Source organism: Peromyscus eremicus, chromosome 9 (assembly GCF_949786415.1).
Source record: "Peromyscus eremicus chromosome 9, PerEre_H2_v1, whole genome shotgun sequence".
Taxonomy (NCBI): domain Eukaryota; kingdom Metazoa; phylum Chordata; class Mammalia; order Rodentia; family Cricetidae; genus Peromyscus; species Peromyscus eremicus.
The window spans coordinates 3,502,301-3,516,437 of record NC_081425.1 but is presented as its reverse complement, the minus strand read 5'-3'; the positions used below and the strand labels follow the sequence as shown (position 1 = coordinate 3,516,437).

At 49.9% G+C, this 14,137-nt stretch overlaps 2 protein-coding genes across 3 annotated transcripts in view; one reads left to right on the top strand and one right to left on the bottom strand.

Moving 5' to 3' along the window:
• Farp1 (FERM, ARH/RhoGEF and pleckstrin domain protein 1) overlaps positions 1 to 3,811 on the top strand; it is a 200,605-nt gene extending 196,794 nt beyond the window's left edge. The window contains exons 24-26 of the mRNA XM_059273188.1: positions 27 to 134; positions 961 to 1,112; positions 2,323 to 3,811. Of these exons, the coding sequence (XP_059129171.1) occupies positions 27 to 134; positions 961 to 1,112; positions 2,323 to 2,404 (342 nt within the window). The 3' untranslated portion in view covers positions 2,405 to 3,811. The remainder of the gene's footprint in view (positions 1 to 26; positions 135 to 960; positions 1,113 to 2,322) is intronic.
• A 2,533-nt stretch (positions 3,812 to 6,344) lies between these two features.
• Stk24 (serine/threonine kinase 24) overlaps positions 6,345 to 14,137 on the bottom strand; it is a 69,578-nt gene continuing 61,785 nt past the window's right edge. For both annotated transcript variants that reach the window (XM_059273187.1, XM_059273186.1), the window contains exons 8-11: positions 13,464 to 13,587; positions 12,610 to 12,678; positions 10,529 to 10,665; positions 6,345 to 7,359 (exon numbers count right to left, since the gene is read on the bottom strand). In XM_059273187.1, coding sequence (XP_059129170.1) covers positions 7,323 to 7,359; positions 10,529 to 10,665; positions 12,610 to 12,678; positions 13,464 to 13,587 — 367 coding nt within the window. In that variant the 3' untranslated portion in view covers positions 6,345 to 7,322. The remainder of the gene's footprint in view (positions 7,360 to 10,528; positions 10,666 to 12,609; positions 12,679 to 13,463; positions 13,588 to 14,137) is intronic.

The window sequence follows — 14,137 nt, the reverse complement described above, 5'->3', positions numbered from 1 at the left end:
TTCCTGATTCCCTACTTGTCTTTCAGAACCAGCTGTCTGGGAACTTGCTGAGGAAGTTCAAAAACAGCAATGGATGGCAGAAGCTGTGGGTGGTGTTTACCAACTTCTGCCTGTTCTTCTACAAATCACACCAGGTAAGTGGCCCACAGCCTGAGGTCTGCCTGCTCAAGCAGAGTGCCTGGTGAAAAACATGCACAGCAGGAAATGTGGGGCTCCAGGGCCTGCCATGTCTGTTGGAGACCTGCAGCTCTAAGTGACAATGTCCATTTGCTCAAAGATGGGCTTCTAAGTAAGCAGCTCCCTTACTAGGGAGGGGTGACTCAGTATGGGGGGGGGGGTTTCTTGCCGACTGAATTAAAAGGCAGGAAAGACGTTAATCAGAAGTCTCGGGAGTCCCTCTTGGTCTTCTTGAATTTAAGAATGGACCCAAATGGAAACTTCAGGACAATTTATAGCATTTAAAAGGAAAATACCAGGGCCCAGGGCAAGGCATCAATCTCACAGCTTCTGGGAAAATGGAAAAGCTAAGCTATCATGGAGGTCAGCCACACAGCTGGGAGGGGAGCTTTTCTAAAGAGCAAGGAAGCCCAAAGCAGTGGTAGGAAGTTTAAAAGTATACTTGGGCTCTGGCCAGCACCCCAAAGTAGGTTGATGAGAAAGAGATCACTTTTCTGAGTTGGGACTCAGGCAGGCAGACCTCACGGTGGCTCAAGGCACTACACTATGGGCAGACTCTGGCAAAGAAAATGTGCACACATTGTCTTAAGGTGGACACACCTTCTTAAGGGTGGTCTCCTAGCCACGTGCCAGCTTATCCTAACAGACTAGCCCTTAAGGGAAGAGACTCCATCCTCTAGACTCACTATTGGCCATGACTGGCTTCCTCTGCTCTTATTCCTGACCTCGATTAGAGCAGCAGCACTGGTGAGCACTTCCTCAGAGCCCCCTCCATCTTTGCAGGACAATCACCCCCTCGCCAGCCTGCCTCTGCTGGGCTACTCACTCACCATCCCCTCGGAATCTGAGAACATTCACAAGGACTATGTGTTTAAGCTGCATTTCAAGTCCCACGTGTACTACTTCAGAGCTGAAAGTGAATACACATTCGAGAGGTAGGTGCCTCCACCTGTGTGTGCACAGCCCAACTGCAGGGCCGTGGTTGTCCCCTTCCTGACATCACGGCTTTTCTCTGAGTTGGTGTGTATTCTCTAGGCCTGCTTCCTATTCCTGGCCCCACAGTGTGGCATCAGCAGGAGCAGTCCCAACTCCCTCAGTGATGCCAGTCTTTACCAGGCGTGGTGCACACACTCCAACATTCTGCTCCGTCCTCTACCATGCGCACACGCCAACATTCTGCTCTGTCCTCTGCCATGCGCACATGTCCTCAGGAAGCTGCAGCAGGCACACATAAAGGGAAGGTGGTGCATAAGCAGTCCTAATGGACCAAAAGGCTGACTGTAGCCAAAGGATCACATGAGTGTTGGGGTAGGAGACCCCGGGGCAATGGTCTTCATCTAGCCAGAAGTCAAGAGAGACACAAGCGGGCAGGTTATTGGGCATGAATTCTGGGCAATGCATCCCATATCACCACCAGACGCCCAAAGTCACTGGACTGTAGTTAACCCACCAGGGGCCCAACGTGCCAGTTCCCCACTTTGGAACAAGTTCTCTTCTGGCCTTGCTGCTGTTTGTTCCCTCGCTGGCCCAAAGCATTTCTAGGTCAACCAGCAGTCCGTAGTAAATGTTCATGAAAGCCAGTCAAGCATTCCCTACGCCTAACTGCTTGCAAACGGGCCCAGAAGGTAGCAGGTCTCAGTCTAGATCCTCACCTGGAGAGATCCAAGGCGTGAAGCCTTGCCACGCCGAATCTTAATAGTGGCCTCCTTTCTCTGCACTCAAGATGTGTTGAACCAGGTAACTTGGGATGGATCACTCTGAGCATATCTCAGAAGCCTGGGAGCTGGTGCCAGTAACCCTCTCAACTGTGACAACCAGCAGTGCCCAGACTTAGTGTGTCCCACAGTGACAGTGCTCCCCCTATTTATTGCAAGTGTACCAAATGATGGCCCCATCAAGTAGGACAGGACGGGAATGCAGGACTGCAGCCCTTTCGAGGTCTCTGAAACTCCTGTGAGGTGTGCCAATGGCTCTCAAACTTTGGTCCTCTACAGTTACAGGGACCCTGTTCAGGGACCCTGCTTGAACAGTAGTGCATTCTTTGATGAGCTCTGGTCTTTCAATCAACAACGTTAGGGTTGTTCTAAACCAACAGAGGTATATACAGTCACCCAAGGTACTTTCGTATCTCTTCCATTTTTTTAGGTGGATGGAAGTCATCCGAAGTGCCACCAGCTCGGCCTCCCGAGCCCACATCTTGAGTCACAAAGAATCTCACCTGTATTGATGGCTGGACACACTGGTTGTTCCAGCCAGGGCTGCTTTCTTGGAGGATAGAATGAAGCCTAGCAAAATCCACACCTGTCTGAACACACTGAAGATCTGCAGTGGCTCTCGCCCCCTCCCTCCACAGGCCTGTCTCCTCGTCCTCTCCAGCACTAATCTCTTTCCCCTCCAGGCCTGGGGGGAGGGCTTGTCTTGCCATTCTCGTGGGGGCGCTTTAGCTTGTGCCAGTATTGAGACATTGTCATCAGTGCCAAATGCCAGTCTTTGCCCTGCAAGCGCGCACCCCGGCGCAGGCACACCCCAATGCAGGGCCCACCCATCTGTTCATCTGGAGACACAAGTGCGCTTCTTTTCTTAGGGAAGGATTGTGTTCTTCTCACCTGCAGACTGCTATTTTCCAAAATGGGTTTTTCCAGTGTCTACAACACATGGCACAGTCTTAAGCGAATGAGATCACTTTTGGATTTCATTTTTTTCCAATCTTTCTACTTTTATAATAATAGGACATTGGTAGGACTCACTTTCCTTGACTAATAAGCGATTTGTGGCACACTCCGTTCCACCGAAGAGTTTGGCTCCAGTGAGACCCTGGTTACCAAACCTATTTCCTCGGTGGAAGTTGACCAAATTGTTTGTGATTCTTATTTACAAACTGTAGTGGGGTTGTTTGCTGTTAAGAGAAGCAGATACCAGTGCAATACCTGGGCGTCACTGTCCTGTGCGTGGTGTGTACAGTGGGGGCTCTTAGGCTGTGATGTTTTACTGTCTGTTTCACAAGCATGAGAAGCTGTATGTCGTTGACCGGGGCCATTTGTGCTGTTACGTTACGGGGTATTGAGTGAGCTTCGTTGAGAAGCACTGTATGGTAATGGTACGTAATCCCAGCCCTGGTGACTGGACCCAGTTCCTCCTGACGCTATGGTTTGATCCTGCACATTCTCTAGTAGTATCTATCATGCCTGTCTTCAAGTCTTTCTCTTTTTATACTCATTCCTTCTGGGCATGGGGTACAGACAGGATGACAGTCCACATCCTGTACAAACTCCCCTAGGGACCTGGCTGCCAAACACTACCTGAGCCTCCCAGTGGAAAACTGTTTGCCTGTTCTCTAGGGTGACTGGGTGGCTGCCATTCCCTTCATGCATACAGTCCTCTACAATCCAAGTTGGCCAGATCAGCAGAGTCCTCTCCCAGTGCCCTACACCCCAGCAAGGGACATCTTACCTGAGAAACAGACCCACTGATGTCAAGGGGCTGTGGCTGGCATCCCTGACTCACAGATGGATGAGGGGTGAGATGTGTTAATCATTTGCCTTACAATGTACCAGATGGGAACCAAGTACTAACAAAAGGGAATAAAAATACCTCATGCCACAATCCAGCACCCAGAAGTCTGAAGGCAAATCCACCACCTTTGTCTTGTCTTTGTGCGTGGGCAGAGGGCGGTCAGTACTGGGTGGACGGGAAAGGGGAAAAGGCAGCCGGGCCCGATACTGAGGAAATACAACATTATGGTACAATGGTGAGTAAAGGCTTGGCCAGGAAACACACCCAAGTGAGAAGGGGGGTTACGGATCTTCACCATCTGCAGACACTACTGTGAATCATCCAGGGGGACCCCCAGCACCAGCACCAGAGTGTTGGGAGCAGGCTCCCTCTAAGTCACCAGATTCCTGAGGGGCTGGAGACAAGATGACCTTCTTCAGCACATAATTCCAGATTGTCTGCTGGTCATGTGGTTCCCATGTGACTGGCACTTCTGACGACCATACAGCAGCAGAGTGGCTAGAAGAGTCTGGCAGCCCCCAAACACACAAGACACAACCACCACTTCTGAGAGCTTTATTGACCTTGGATGGCAGCGTGAGTGCTCAGGAACTCTCTGGAGCGCTTCCACCTGCATTACAGTTTCTAGCAGAAACACAGAAGCCAGGTTTTTTAAGAAATATAATGCATATAAACCAATTCCAGGTTTTGCCCAAGGAAAGTATAGAACACTACATAAAGAACCAAACAGGAACTTCGTTGGGCAACTTGAGAACAAATCCGCAGGCTGCTGCCGTGAGGAAACCCAGCTACTAGGAATCACGATCTCCCACACTGCACTGGTGGGTCCACTCACGCAGGGTGTCACCCCCTGGGCAGAGCAGTAACTGGAAAAGGCCATCAGTGAGCTGACATGGTGGGGCTCACCTGTAATCCCAGTACTCAGGAGGCCGAGGATCCTGAATTCCTGGCCAGCCTGAGCTACCCAAACGACAGTCTGTCTCGTGAACCAGACCTGATCACCAAGCACTCGGCCTGCCTCACACTGCTACATGGCACTCAGATGGGGGGCATCAGCACCATCAGAAGCTGTGCCTGTGGGCTGTGAACAGCCCAAGTATGGCACTGAGGGACTTGTGGGTGATGCTGAGCCCACCCACAATAGCCTGTGATGGCAGGCAGGTGCCTGTGGTGGTTCTGAGATGGGCCCTGCTCTGAACTAAGTAAGGACTAGACTGCCAACTAAACGACACGTTCACAGAACGCTTCATCTGATTTTGTGCTGGAAGAGACTATAAGGCAATCCACTTTTAGCCTAGTCACACCATAAGGATACCATACTTAACCAGAATCTAGTCCACTCAGCAGCTCAACCACACAGCGAGTGTTAAAGACGGATGTCAGGCATTGCAAGGAAAGCCCAGAGGGACTGACCCAGCACACACCCAGTCCTGGGCTCATGTCTCAACCCTGCAGAAGAAGAAGAAATCAAAAGTCGTATCACTATCCATTTGTAAACTGAAGCGCTCTATCCACTAGAGGTCCCTGCTGCCCCCAGGGACGCTCTTCAAGTCAGATCGCACACTCCACAGAACAGACTCACCTCTCTGAGTGACTCCTGCAGTAATAGCCTTTGGTTTATGCATCAGGCCTCATACCGGAAAACACACAGCACTCCAGTACAGAATACTCTAGGAAACACAACATACTCTCCAACTTCACTGTTCAAAGTACCATTCTTGCTATAGAATAACAGTACTGGGGCCAAAGTGATGGCTCAGCAGTTAAGAGCACTGGCTGTTCTTGCAGAGGACCTGGATTCAGTTCCCAGCATCCACGTAGCAGCTCACAACTACCTGTCACTCCAGTCCAAGGGATCCAACACTCTTTCTGGCCTCCAAGGGCACTGCACACATGTGATGTACATGCAGGCAAAACACCCAGAGACTCAAAAAAAAAAAAAAAAAAAAGTAATAATAATCAAAACACAGGAACAATTGTGGTTCTATTTCCCTTAGCCAAAATGTATCCTTGGTTGAAATAATTAATCCAACCCAAATCTACTTCTAGTAGACTATCACAATTTAATAGTCTAAAAACCTAGACCCCATTTAATCTAAATAATCACGTCACAGCCAACACCTCTAGCCTTGGCCTGCCCTTCCTGTAACGAGGATACCACACACCAACACGAGGCCAAGCAAACGTCCCCAAGTTCACCCAAAGTTCCTGTTCCCAAAACTATCTTCCAGACCTAGCACTCCAACAAGAGGACAATAATTAGCATCAACAAATGAAAACACTACAGAGATCTGAGTAAGACTGGCAAGAACTGCCCTGAGAACCCGAGCCTTCCCACCCTGTCAAGTGCCGCTCTACAGTACATGAAGGAACAGCCTGGCTGACAGCAGCAGCAGACCCCGGCTCCTGGGAGAGAACTGAAACCACCCAGTCAAGTCCTCAGCAAGAGCTTCAGCAGCTCCACAAACCGCAGCACTGGCCACATCTCAGTGACCAACCACACAACTGCACAGGGCGCTAGCCCGGACATTTGGCTTTTTGACATCTGAGCACTTTCCCTCGAGTCTCAACATACACACTTACAAAACCACACATGTGCAGACCAGGGGCTCCATCCGCTCTGCAGAGCCATGTTTCAAGAACAGTATGCAAAATGAGTGAGTTATAAAATTTATTTGTGTAAGCATTCAGACATTTTCAGGTGGGAAAGATGATATGCAGATTCTACGACAAGCCTGAACAGGAAAGTGTCGAGAGGACGGTACATCTGGTGTAGACACAGCAGTAGCACAACTCAACAAGACTAGATGAGAGCGCTTCTTCATCTGGGAGAGACTTAGAATAATTTAAAGCTCTGTGAGACGAGATATGTTCCAATTGAAAACACTAAGAACAGTACCATCGACGAGAAAGAAAAACATCCAAGTGTACCAAAGGGGCGTAGGGAAAATGAGGGGAAATTTGCATCTGTTGAGGTACAAACAGGAGTGTTCCACTGGGGAGGGGGTTAATTATTATTAATGACAGACCCTGTAAATACAAAATAAAATCCAAATCACTGGTCACAGAATTCAAAATGTACATGTAATAAAGGCAAGGCAATAGACTCAAGTTCTGGCCTGTCAAATATTTACTCCACAGACAGTATCTACAGAAGCACTTGGCCAATGTGTACACAGTGATTCCTTATGCACGCCAAAAGTTTCCGTAAAAATGACGCTATATACAAATCTGTACACTGATCCACCAGAGCGACTCTCCGTCTCCCAGGGGGAGGAGCTATCGACGTAAAGCAGGGTACCTGAGGTTGCGTGTCTTCAACTGCCTTGTCACAATCCAAATATACAGTTCAGGGGTTTTGTTAAAGATACGTTCTTTGAATATGTGCACTATGATTAAAATTAAAAACAATAAAAAAATAAAATAATTGCTTGAAGGAGTAGACCCTCCCCACCCCGTCTGAAAGACTCCATCTGGCTGTGGCACGGTGAGGACTGTATCGCTGGACGGTGCCGGCGGCTGCAGGAGAGGCCCCTCCACAACACCTCTGCAGAGTCAGCAAAGGCTCTCAGTGACTTAAAGAAGGAAGATGAAGAAGAAAGGAAAAACCAAACCCAAATGCCAAAGGCATCTCAGTGAGCTGAACTTCCTCCACCACTCAGAGAGTATCTAAGGGAAAAGCAAAGAGAAATCAGTACACATTATTTCCGACACCAGAGCAAAACTTCAAAGACCCAAAACTTCACATTCTTTACAGAAACTTCAACATCTTTAAAAAACCCACCAGAGGGGCGAGAGTCAGCAGAGCTATTCTACAAGAGTGCACAGTGAGTACGAAATTCTGGTTCTAACACAAAACTCATGGTACATAAGAAGCAAGCCTATGTTCGGCCTTCCGGGAGGAGTGTCATTAAGACAGCAAATGACACCCAGGATCCGCTTGTTTTGTGCTATGTGGTGCGGGTGTGTGCACGCGTGTGCATGCGAGTGCGTGTATGTGCACGTGCACTCACAACCATGCAAACCTTTGTGGGGCCAGAGGCCAACTCTCGGGAGCTTCCTCTATCATTCCCCACTTTACTTTTCCAGGCAGCATCTCCTACTGGGCTGGAGCTTTACCATTCTGGCTAGGCTGACTGGCCAATAAGCCTCCAGAATCTACCCGTGTCTCTGAGGCCAACACCCCATCCCATGCTGGGATTACAGCCGTGTACCATCACATGAAGCCTCTGTGTGGTGTTGGGGACCGATACTCAGGTCTTCTGTGTGTACAGAAAGGACCTTAGCCACTGAGCCTTCTCCAGGCCAGGGTCTATTTTTGAAAGCTGGTGGTGAGCTCAGGGACACACACCCATGGTTAGTTTGAGTCTAAGCTCAGCAATTCTTTGGGGCAGCAATATACAGGTGTAGGCCAGGTGAGCCACTTCCTGGCAGTAGTCCAAAACATGGCCAAGAGCAGGGTCTGTGTGTCTGCATGAACAACCTTCTGTATAACATCAGGAGGCAATATATTAAAAGACAGAAGGGATGGTAACAACTCGGTCACTAACTCTAAGACCCATGTATTTGTCCCCCCCCCACACACACACACACAGTCTGCACTGTCTTGCTTCTGAATGCTAATGGTGTAAGTCATGTCCAAGATTATTCCAGTCACTGCAAACGGACACATCCAATCACAGGAGACGGCCAAAGACATACTTAAGGAAACTCATCTCAAACACTCCTCCCAGGGTGCCTTTACAAATCATTGCACATACTCAAATTGTCCCACAGGAGCCTCAGAGCAGCGCCCTGGAGCCACAGCACCTAAGACTCAAATGTCAAGAACTACAAAGGACTCGATGCGGGCTGAGCTGCTCCTGAGAGTGGATGCACTGCTCTCACTAAAGGATCCAAAGGTCACTTTGAAGAGACTCATGTGGGAACAAACTAGGAAGCAGCCTAAATGTCGATCATGGGTGAGCACCACCCTATGGCTCGTGGGCCTTCAGCAACCTCAAGGAGGAAAACAAAGCCAGAGCCATGTCTACGGAGACAAGATCAAGACCACCAATCATCTAATGACTTCCGGAAAGTTTGAACTGAGGAAGATGTAGCCATATAGAATTCATACCAGATTTCAAAGGGTTAATACCAAAGAAAACAATGCAAAATATCTCACTTGTTTATTGTTTATAATGATTATAAGTTATTAAATTTAACTGTTTGTTCCTCTTTACTATTTTGGTATAGCTTCTAGGAAATGAAAAATTCCATGTGTGAGCAGGCTGGGAATACAGCTCAATGGCAGAATACTTGCCTAGCAGGTTCCAGACCGAAAAATAAAGTCCCAGCACCACAAAAATTCACAAGCATACGCACGTGAGCACACACTGGCGGGGGAGAAGTGCTTTCAATGTTAACATCCAAAGCCAGCAGGATTCGGGGCCAGCAGGTGAAGGTTCTTCTGTGTAAGCCAGGCAACCTGACCCCCGGGACCCACACAGGTGGAAGAAGCTAACCAACTACATACGCACCATGGCACATGTATGTCTCCCCAAAAATAATTAAAGTAAATGAAATTCTTCACGTGGCTCCCCTCACATTTCTATTAGAGCTGGCAGATCAGGTGCCTCAGCAGGAAGACCAAGAGGTCCAGAAACGGGACAAGGATCAACTAGGTGTATATACAGTGTATATTCACAACACCCATGCCTGAGCTACTGGAGAAATCAAGTCACGCATATCAACTACCCACAGAACATCAGGCAACTCTGGACCCAATGCAAAATTCTTCAAGGTGACAAAAACTCGGTGATGTGTGCCCGCCATCCAGCTAGGGGCTGAGGCCAGAGGACCAGGAGCTGAGGCCGGACTGCCAACAGAGGCGGGCTTTGGTGGGACGTAGGGCGCTCAGCAGATAAAAGGTGTTTGCAGACATGCCTGATGACCTGAACTAGATCCCTAGGTCCGAAAAGTGGCATCAAAGAACCAGCTTCTGAGAGGTATTCTCGGACCTCTGCCCACAAGTCTACACTTTAAATACTCCAAAAGCAGAAAACAAAATCGCAGGATAGTTAACAAATAACCAGTTTCTGGGGGTGGTTCTGTGTGGTTTACGACAAACCTCTTTAAATAAAAAACAAATGCCACTAGGAGGAAATGTGGAGTGATCCCAAGTTAAAGAGTTCACAGAGACCTGCTGGGATAAGCACAAGGCTGGTTTTAAGCTGTACTTTCCTTTATTTCTGTGATGGGCTGCTGCCTTTAGAATCAAATCGGGGCAATCTTAAAAGGACCACTCTCTCCTTCAATGGCCTGAAGACAGGGGCCACCAAGCAAACCACCTTTATTCTTTAGCCCTAACAGTAAGATGTGTTCAACATGGAGGCTACGTGTCCAAAGCCACCAGGGAGGGATGGGAGCTCCCTGAGGCCAGAGCACAGACCCACAGGGAAGGCTAACATGGCTCAGAGTTCACTACACTAAAGCCTTTGGTATCTGTACATGGGTCAGACCCAAGTCCCAGTGAGCAGTGCGAGTGGGCTCTACCTCTGCTCATTAGACCACTGGATGCAGAGGTGTTTTAAGGCATCTTGTATTTCTCTGGCAGGAGCTATAAATGCAGGTTCTGTGGTCCTTCCCAGACTCACTTCTTTCATCTATACAGTTCAGAAGCAGCCTTCCCCCAGAGGCTTTGGTGTAAGCCCATGGTCTGGGGGACAACAGCAACAGACAAGAATGAGCACCCAAGAAATAGACCAAACTGCAGCCCGTGGCAGCTTCCTAGTCCAAGAAGTCATACCAGCATCACCAGGCTCCTTCTACAACCCAGCTCCAGCCCAGAGCCAGTTACCTCTGCAGCCGCTGCACGAGCTGAGCCACCATGGTGTCAGAGATCCCAGGACAAGCCTCTTCCGCCAAGTAGATGGCTCCCCGAAGCTCTTCTATTGACCCCAAGTTTCCTCCACATGCCTGGCTCTTCTCCTTCAGCTGAAAACACACACCAAGAGCAGTGAGACACGTGCACAGACCTGGGCAGAAACCACGCCGGGAAAGAAGAACAGGCCTGATGCCATCACCACCACTGCCACGCCAGGCTGATGAGGATCAGGCGTGAGCTCTGTGGCTGCTGAGTCACTCTAGGTCCCCATCTTAGGTCTCTGTGAACATTATGTACGCAAAAGGCAAAAGACGGTCCCCACCGGACTCCTCCAGGCCAGAACACAATCAAGTAATTCTGCACACCTCCACACACGAGTCTGATGGTGCACACACCTTCACACACACACACACACACACACACACACACACACACACACACACACGAGTCTGATGGTGCACACCTTCACACTCACACACACACACACAGAGTCTGATGGTGCACACCTTCACACACACACACACACACACAGTCTGATGGTGCACACCTTCACACACACACACACACACACATCTGATGGTGCACACCACACACACAAACACACGAGTCTGATGGTGCACACCTTCACACACACACACACACACACACACACACGAGTCTGATGGTGCACACCTTCACACACACACACACACACACACACACACACACACACACACGAGTGATGGTGCACACCTTCACACACTTGCATGAGTCTGATGGTGCACACCTTCACACACACACATACACACACACACACACACACACACACACACGAGTGATGGTGCACACCTTCACACACTTGCCTGAGTCTGATGGTGCACTCGAGTTTCCTCTCCTCACACCAGAAAGTGCTATCAATGCCTGCCACATGCAACTGGTTTCGGCAGCTACCCTGAAACTCATCCAAGCCCCATTCCTGACGGTTACTATGGGTTGGGGTACAACTCAGGCACACAGCTTTTGGGGTCAAGAGTGCTGTCGCATGTTCTCACATAAACGTGGCAACACCCTCCTCTGCTCCCGTGAGTCATAACTGAGTGCTTAGGCACACCTCCCAGGCATGAAGACCACTCCAAGTCCTGTCCTGGATGTACTGTACTCATAGCGTGGACGATGAACACAAGAGCCGCTCCCATCAAGGCTGAGCTCAGCTCAGGATCAAAGACCTCCCAGAACAGACTCCAGGGGCAGCTGCAGACTTAAGACAGCAGCAGGTCCTCCAGAGTTCCCTCGTCCATTTCTTTGCGAATATGTCAGAAAACACTCAGTTTTGACTCGGCAGGCATTGAGAACAACCCAACCGAGCTCCTGTCACCCTAAGAGCATCAGGCTCCTTGTCCTGTTTCTAATGGGCCATGGAGGGACCGGTCACCGCTGACACTGGAGAGGCCCACAGAAGCAGAGCATTGTGACATTGTTTGCTAACACTCTGCCACTTCCACGCACATCGTTTAGACTAATCTACAACCTGTCACCCACCTGCCTCTGACCTGACCGCACCTGTGTGTCTCAAAGCAGAAGCGAAGACAGAGAACTGCAGCCCGCCCTCCCTCCCTCCCTCTCTCCCTCTCCCCGAGACTGGGCTAGATTCAATGGGCCCCCGCATCACTAATGTGCGGGGTCCTCCCAGCACAGGCAGAGTAGCAGCAATGAGAATGTCACACACTTGTCTGATTACGCTCATGTGTTGAAGTTGAACACATAATCATCTTTATTGAGCTTTGATGACTGTTATGAGCACTGGATACTCACCTCTAGTTATGGCCTATTATCTCTAATGACAGCGCATACTCAGGGAGAGGGGGCACTGGAGAGATTTCCTTTTCTTCTCTAGAACTTCCAGAGCATTACCTCATTTCCGGTGGATTTGAGGTTGTTACTGAGCCTACCTCTGCTAGCTGGTTTAATGCCCCTACTTGTACTGGCAGCCGCCCACAAAAGGACAGCCCTGGTCCCCTCTTCCTCCCCCCTATCCCCGCCCCTCCACCGAAAAAAAGGGCAGCCAGGGGTCTTACCTCCGCAAACAGAGGAGAAATAATTGTGGACAAACACTGAGAGAAAGGCCTCTTTGGGATGTCTTTCATCTTGGGGAAGAAAAGAAAAGGGAGTCATTAGAAGAAACAGGCAACACTGAGGTGGGCAAGGATTCTACCAAGGCATGACTGGATTCTCCAGCTTCCCTCTGGAAACATTTCTGTTCACGAAGTGAGATGTCAACGAAGGGACCCACCCATGCTGCTGGGAACCCAAGGGACATCACTGCAAGATCCCATGTGTGAACCTGTAGGTGTGAACGAACCTGCTGCCCTGCTCTGCGGGTTTTCACTGAGGAAACTTCAGAGGCTATAAAGCCAGGTACTCAAGTAGCCATTGTCTGAGAGGCCCCGTTTTTACCACCTCTCTGCACTTACCTCCCTCAGCAGAGGAGGCTTAGGGAGCCACAGCATGACAAATTATAACACCGTGTTTCACAAAATCTTTTAAAACGTAGCATTTTGTAAATTTAAGTGGCCATAGAAACCACCTCATCAAAATTAGGTCTATATTAAATACCAAACAAAAAATACTGATTTTTAAGGGCCTGAAATTAAAACTCCACCATAAAACCCAGGTATGTTATGAATAAGTCCAACAGGCGTGCTCATCAGAGCATTCAGGTGTGAATTTCATTCCACCACGTGCTGAGGGTCAGGAGGTGAAGGGGTACCGCTCAGTACCCACACTCTCAGTACCACATCTCCAAATCTGCCAATTCCTTGAGGGCAAACGCCACCAAGGAGCTGCTCTGAGGCCCTCGTCCACTCCCACAGCCGGCGTGTCGAGCCACTGGCTGGTGAGCATGGGCACGGGGCCCGCGTGAGCCACGTACCTTATTTCTCTCCAAATCTGACGGCTGGAGAGTCCCGTTCTCCAGATTCTTGGGATCTTTCTCCCGGATTGTGAAGATCCAGTCCCCAGAGTCACCACCTCCGGACGCCTGGCCGTCTGTCTCCCTTCACAGAAACCCCCAAATTCACCAGCATGCTGTGAACCGCACTGCCCAGCCCATCTCCCAGCCCCATTAAGTCCCAGCCCCCCAAGTCTGCAGCCTCGCAGCACATCACCAAAGACTGGAAGAGTGTGGTTCCTGGGACTGTCCTTGTGCTCCTAGCATCCACTGTCTGCTGCTGCCACTGCCTCCTCCTCCACACAAAGGACCCATCTGCCACTTCTCTGTCAGTCTCTCTTGAACCTCAGTTTCTTTCCAGGTCCCTCTTTCCGGCCATGGCTAAAAACGTCCTCTCCTTTGCTCCCTTTTGGCCATACCCCACCATACCACACAGAGCTTCAAGTCTTGAAGGAGCACTGCTCACTACCCCCGTCCCCTTCCTCGGCCTCACAGCCCCTTGCTTGCGGCCCGAGTGCTCTACACACTGCCAGGTAAGCAGGTCCCTCTCCCCGCCTGTTCTCGGGCCTCGTGCTCCTCCTCAGCAGCAATGACCCAATGCCAGTGCCTGCCCGGATGCCTCCGTCCTTCCCAACAAGCCACACTGCTCCGCCTTG